The sequence below is a fragment of the Mesoplodon bidens genome (genome assembly GCF_964165515.1).
Source record: "Mesoplodon bidens genome assembly, chromosome: 1".
Classification (NCBI taxonomy): Eukaryota; Metazoa; Chordata; class Mammalia; order Artiodactyla; family Ziphiidae; genus Mesoplodon; species Mesoplodon bidens.
In genome coordinates this window covers 19,907,268-19,913,725 of record NC_138176.1, presented here as the reverse complement: position 1 = coordinate 19,913,725, position 6,458 = coordinate 19,907,268, and the positions used below count along the sequence as shown (strand labels likewise).

At 56.0% G+C, this 6,458-nt stretch overlaps 1 protein-coding gene across 1 annotated transcript; it reads left to right on the top strand.

Annotated features, from left to right (window-relative positions):
• The first annotated feature begins 319 nt into the window (after positions 1-319).
• Positions 320-2,336, top strand: ADRA2A (adrenoceptor alpha 2A). Its single transcript, XM_081235144.1, has one exon. The coding sequence runs from the start codon at positions 439-441 to the stop codon at positions 1,831-1,833; it is 1,395 nt and encodes a 464-aa protein (XP_081091270.1). The 5' UTR covers positions 320-438; the 3' UTR covers positions 1,834-2,336.
• Positions 2,337-6,458: the final 4,122 nt, after the last annotated feature.

Sequence of the window (6,458 nt, the reverse complement as noted above, 5' to 3'; positions counted from 1 at the left end):
GCACACGGTAAGACCTCTTGCTTTCGCTCAGGCTCCAGAGTCAAAGATATAGATAGAGATATATTTAATTTCCTGTTATCCTTCCAAGTCATCAGGCCACCGATGATTTTTGTTCTCTCTTCTTGAAGAATAAATCTCTCTTTCCTCATCGGCTCGACCTACTCTCTCCCGCCGCTTAGAAATAAAACTTGGCTGTGCTTAGGAGCTGGGAGCGAGAAGGCGCCGACCCCGAGCGCTCGAAGCGCGGGCCGGGCGCGGTTCCCGGGAGCCGGGCCCATGTGCCGTTAGCGGTCCCCCAGCTCGGGCTCGGCCTCCCAGAGGCCGCTTCTCCATGTGAGGCGCGGCGGGGCGAGCGGGGCGCAGGAGGAAGAGGAGGACCAACGGGCGCCGACCGGAAGGCAGCTGGCAGCAGGCCCAGGCGAGCGGGCACCCGCGTTCATGTTCCGCCAGGAGCAGGCGCTGGCCGAAGGCAGCTTCGCGCCCATGGGCTCCCTGCAGCCGGACGCGAACAACGCTAGCTGGAACGGGACCGAGGCCCCAGGGGGTGGCGCCCGGGCCCCCTACTCCCTGCAGGTGACGCTGACGCTGGTGTGCCTGGCCGGCCTGCTCATGCTGTTCACGGTGTTCGGTAACGTGCTTGTCATCATTGCCGTGTTCACAAGCCGCGCGCTCAAGGCGCCCCAGAACCTCTTCCTGGTGTCTCTGGCCTCGGCCGACATCCTGGTGGCCACGCTTGTCATCCCATTCTCGCTGGCCAACGAGGTCATGGGCTACTGGTACTTTGGCAAGGCGTGGTGTGAGACCTACCTGGCGCTCGACGTGCTCTTCTGCACGTCGTCCATCGTGCACCTGTGCGCCATCAGCCTGGATCGTTACTGGTCCATCACCCAGGCCATAGAGTACAACCTGAAGCGCACGCCACGCCGCATCAAGGCCATCATCGTCACCGTGTGGGTCATCTCGGCCGTCATCTCCTTCCCGCCGCTCATCTCCATCGAGAAGAAAGGAGGCAGTGGTGGCCAGCAGCCGGCCGAACCGCGCTGCGAGATCAACGACCAGAAGTGGTACGTCATCTCGTCGTGCATCGGCTCCTTCTTCGCGCCCTGCCTCATCATGATCCTGGTCTACGTGCGCATTTACCAGATCGCCAAGCGCCGCACCCGCGTGCCGCCCAGTCGCAGGGGTCCTGATGCCGCCGCCACGCTGCCGGGGGGCGCCAAGCGCAGACCCAACGGCTTGGGCCCAGAGCGCGGCGTGGGCCCCGTGGGCGCAGAGGCGGAGTCGCTGCCGGCCCAGCTCAACGGTGCCCCGGGGGAGCCCACGCCGGCAGGGCCGCGGGACGCCGACGCGCTGGACCTCGAGGAGAGCTCCTCGTCCGAGCACGCCGAGCGGCCCCCGGGGACCCGCAGGTCCGAGAGCGGCCCCCGGGCCAAGGGTAAGGCCCGGGCGAGCCAGGTGAAGCCCGGGGACAGCCTGCCGCGACGCGGGCCAGGGGCGACGGGGCCGGGGGCACCCGCGGCCGGGCACGGGGAAGAGCGCGGCGGAGGCGCCAAGGCGTCGCGCTGGCGCGGGCGGCAAAACCGCGAGAAGCGCTTCACCTTCGTGCTGGCGGTGGTCATCGGCGTGTTCGTGGCGTGCTGGTTCCCCTTCTTCTTCACCTACACGCTCACGGCCGTCGGCTGCTCGGTGCCGCGCACGCTCTTCAAGTTCTTTTTCTGGTTCGGCTACTGCAACAGCTCGCTGAACCCGGTCATCTACACCATCTTCAATCACGACTTCCGCCGCGCCTTCAAGAAGATCCTTTGCCGGGGGGACAGGAAGCGGATCGTGTGAGCGCGGAGTCCGCGCCCAGCGAACAGACTCGCGCCGACAGCGGCCGCTGGGACCCAGGGGCGCGTCTACGCAGTCCCAGCACTCCGAACCCCGCGTCCTGCCTATTCCGAGTTTCTTGGCCTGAGGGTTGCTCTGCGGCGCCCTGCCGGCATCTGCACTCTCCTACCAGAGAAAAGTACTGGCTGGGGGTGGGTGGGGGACCGTGAGGGCACACGCCCCCCCCCAATTGTTCTTAGGGCCAGTCCTCACTCGGAGCCATCTTCCTGGGTTCTTGGGCGGGCCCCCAAATGAGTATTGTTTCCTAAAAATATTTTCACCTCCCCTGGATCCAGCTCTCACCATGGTTCAGAGCAAGCACGAGAGCCCAGAGGGGATGGCTCACAAAGGGTTAATAGATGGGGGTACCCAGCCCTGGCTCTCCTCCTCCCCCACTCTATTTTTAAACAAAAGCTCAGGGCAGCCCTGCCGGCCCTCCCATCCCCCCCTTGTAAATATACACTATTTTTGATAGTACTCATTGTCCGCAATGTCGCTTGGCTTTTGATGTTGGCATCCTGGCTGTTGGAGATTGTCTCCAGGCAGACACATTGTGGCTAGCTCAGGGCAAGCCTCTTTGCAATGTGAGCCCTTTTCTGTTGTCATTACCTCCCTCTGTGTCCTTTTCACCAGCAACTGGTGACCGTCCCTTGGGACTGGACCTGCTTTGAGATTTCCTGGGGGGGAAAAGATTTCTGTCCATTTTTTCCCCTGCGCCTAACAGCATAATTGCCTTTTCGTATGTAAATATTACAATGATGGACCCAGACAGAAGTAAATGAACCTTTCTGCCTTGCAGCAGCCCTGTGTACAAAGCCATTATCCTTTGATGCATCCTTCTTCGCCCCAGTACCTCACTTTAAAACCTTCTCTTTCCAGTGTCCCCTCCCTCCTTTCCTCAGGGGCCACTGCTTGAAAAATATGTATGTTTCCGTCTTGTATGTATGTGCACCCCTCCCTCCCCCAAAGTGCTGACTGTGGGGAATCTTTTATCTGCTGATTTTAGACACGGAGAAGTGGAAATTATGTGGAAGAAGCAAACCTGATACAATTTGCCCAAGGTAAACAGTTTGAAGAGACAAATGGGCCTGCCAAACTGTACAGTTCCTGCCCCAAGAGCTCCTAGGTATCAAAGTGTTGTCCATTTTTTCCTCCCTGTTTTTTCTGGTTGAGATCAAGTCATTAATGAACTCCCAAAGTCAAGGGAGGAGGGTGGAGACCTTGTTTACATCCAAGTTTCCCCATGTTTTAGACAGAGACTCTTTAAGGCCTGTGCTCTTATTTCACTAAAGAAAAACTAATGTCAGCACATGTTGCTAATGACAGTGGAATTTTTTTTAAATAAAAAGTTTACAGATCAAATGTGAAATAAATATGAATTAAATGGTCTGTCTGTTATCTGAGTTTTCAAAAGCATTAAGACTCTGGGAATGTCTGAATTTATGTATATTTGAAATTCAAAGATACTTATGCATTATAAAACACCTTTAAAAGTACAAGCAATAACAAAGCTGCCATTTACCATGTGTTTCTCCTGTGCTAGACACGATGGTAAGTCTGTTATAAGCTCCGTTTCATTTAATCGTCCCCCAAACCCCATGAGGTAGGTACTATTATGATCCCCATTTAACAGGTGAGGAAACTGAGTCTCAGAGGACAAGTGATTTGCTCAAGGTTAACCACAGTGGTGGGAGTGCACTGCATGCAGCATGATCAGGTTCTAGGGTCTGTACTCCTCACCCTGGGGCCTTGCCGGAGTTACATCACTAACACTTTGCAGAATGCTCCCAGAAGTGAGGTCTCTACACAAGGTGTGCTGTATCCACAGAGCGTGGTATATATCCCAAGTGTGGAGATATACACAAAGTGTGTACGTGCTATAAAGTGTCTTTATGCCCTAAAGTGTGTTATACCTCAAAGTGTATATATCCCCCAAGTATGGTACATGAACAAAGTGTGCCATATACACCAAAATGTGTACCACACCTTACAGTGTGATGATATACAACATGTGGTATATAGCCCATAGTATGATATATGCACCAAGTGTGGTATAAACACCTAAAGGGAACCACGAATTAGTTGGTGGCTTGAATTGTCTCTGGCAGAAGGTTGGGGTCCTTCCTATTGCACTCCTGTAATATCAAGTTCTGTCCTGATGTCCAGGAGGGCTTAAGACCCCTGCCCTGTGGTTATGGGTATGGCACTTTGAAGCTGGAAGTGTCCTTAGAGATCCAGGAATCCAGCCCCTCATCTTCCCAGAGGAAGTGACTGCTTAGGGTCCCACAGCTCTGGGTGTCATTCAGTTAGAAGCAGCTGCCCAAGAGTGGAATAGTTCTTGGATGTGTATAATCAGACACTGTGCTGGTGAAGGAGAGACGCTGCCCCAGGAGCTGGGTTTGAGGGGCAGTCAGAAGTGACAGGTCACGGTTTGGGGGAAGATGGGTTTGTAAGGCCAGCCGCCTACAACACAGGTGCAGCCCAGCTCTGGACGCCCCCGGAAGCAGGGCTTCAGCTCTCCTCCAGGTGTTCCCTCTGGGCAGCACCTGCAGCATCTCCTTATCTTATTAAGGAGGGTGGGTGTGCAGGGGTGGGAGGGTGCAGAACCCTGAGAAGTTATCTGGGCTCTGAGGGGCCTGGGAGAAGAAAGACCATGGTTCTGAGGGGTTGTGTTAGAGGTGGGAAGGAGTTTCCACCGTCATCAGGGTCCTCTGATCCTGAAGAGAGGACGGTGGGCAGGCCCTTGGCTCCAGCGACCCTTGCCTGGAGCTTCAGAAGCCATGGCCTTTGGCACCAAGGCTGCCTGGTCTCGGGCTGTGCCCTGCTCCCCACCTCCACTGCAGCCTCCTTGTCCCTCCCCGCTCAAGGCAACCATTTCCCCAAAGGCAAACAGTGCCAGATAGTAGGTCACCCTGGCAGGCCCCCAGGAACTGGGCTGTGTGTCCCAGACACGGGGCAGATACCAACACTGCTTGCTACTAACTCTGTGTTCTGCTCTGTCTTCAGGAAAGTGGCCCTGCTCCCTGGGAAAGGGGGAAGTGTGGGCATTGGTGCCGCAGGGGGCAGGCCTCTGGTGTCATATACCGCCCCCCCCCCTTCCTCCATTCCAGCTGCAGAGAAGCCTCAGAGATGGATGGGGTCTGGGGAAAGTGGGGGAGAGAGGGCTGGAGCCCAGGCTAGGATGCTGGGGGCATCCCTGTTTGTTCACTGCAGAGAGCTCAAGCCACAGTCTAAAAGGTCTCGGGTGGGGAGGGGATTTGAGGAAGGTAAATGGCTCACTCGGGCTCTCAGCCTAAAAACCAGGAGATGAGACGGTCACCCTACAGCTTCCTGTCCGTACCTGATCCTGATTATCTGGGCCTGTCACTGCGGTAGAGTCTTCTATTTTATGTGACTTCGGTTGGGGCATCAAAAACCACTGGCTTTGGGGACTGAAGTGTGTCTTGTCAGATACACTCCCACAGGGTGCCTGGAGTTGGGGGAGGGGCAGCTGGGCACCAGTGCTACATCCTCCCTGCAAGTCTTTGTTCAATTTCTTCTGTGCTAAAGGGCTGGAGAAGAGAATGACAACAAAGTGGCTTAGGCTTTCCCCTCTCTATGATTATATAATAGAATTGCATCAGAGTTTTAGAGCTAAAAGTGTACACCTACATCCTCAACTCCCATGTTGTGTGGTGGGGGGGACTGAGACCCTGAAAAGCAGGCTGGTTCTATGGCTTCCTGGGGTCCCTCGAGCCTGTCCCTCCCCATGACTCTCTGCCTGATGCCACAGATATCCAACGGGAATTCATCTTGCTGTTGGACATGGTGAGTTGCTACAAACCGCAAACACCCTGCCAGGAACTCTTCCATCCATGTGTGTGCCCTGCAGAGCCCAGCCCTCGTCCCTGGGAAGCTAACAGAGATTAGGGCCTGCCCTGCACCCAGCAATCCTGAGGCGCTGTAGAGAGACAGGATGTGTCTGTGTGAGGCATTAAGTAGCCGCCGTGTAACAGCGATAGTTGGGGGCAGTAGTGGACATTGAGTGTCCACTGAGGGTAACATGCCTCTTTCTGGACCGTGAGCATGTGGTGGGGTAGAGGTCGCTGTGGCTGCAGGAGCTCAGAGATACCCAGGGAGCGGGGGCAGGAAGGCAGATCTGGTTTTAACAGCTGAGCCCCATGAAGCAGTGCCAGGCCTAGGCGGTGCCCCAAGGCCTAGGTCAGGCCCCAGATTTCCTTTCTCCAACCCCATCCCTGGGGACAGCCTGGCAAGTGTCTGTTCCCATTTGGGGACACACATCAGGAAGCCCGCCTCCCCAGCGCCAGCAGAGTAGCAGGGCTCAACATCACCCTCACCTGCAGGCCTCTGCCCTGGGCCCTGCCACCCCGCCATGGTGGGCCTAGAGTCTGGGATGCAGGAAAGAGCGCCTTCCCCAGCAGAGAGCACACTTGAGGGGGAAGCCCTGTGAATTCACTGAGTGCAGTCACAAGCACCAGGGTCTGTTTTGGAAATAGCATCCATCTCTTTCATCACCAGAAGTCCTGGGGGTTAGAGTTAAACAGAAAAGGAAACAGGGCCTATTGGAAAGAGCATTAAGAGGCCTGGGC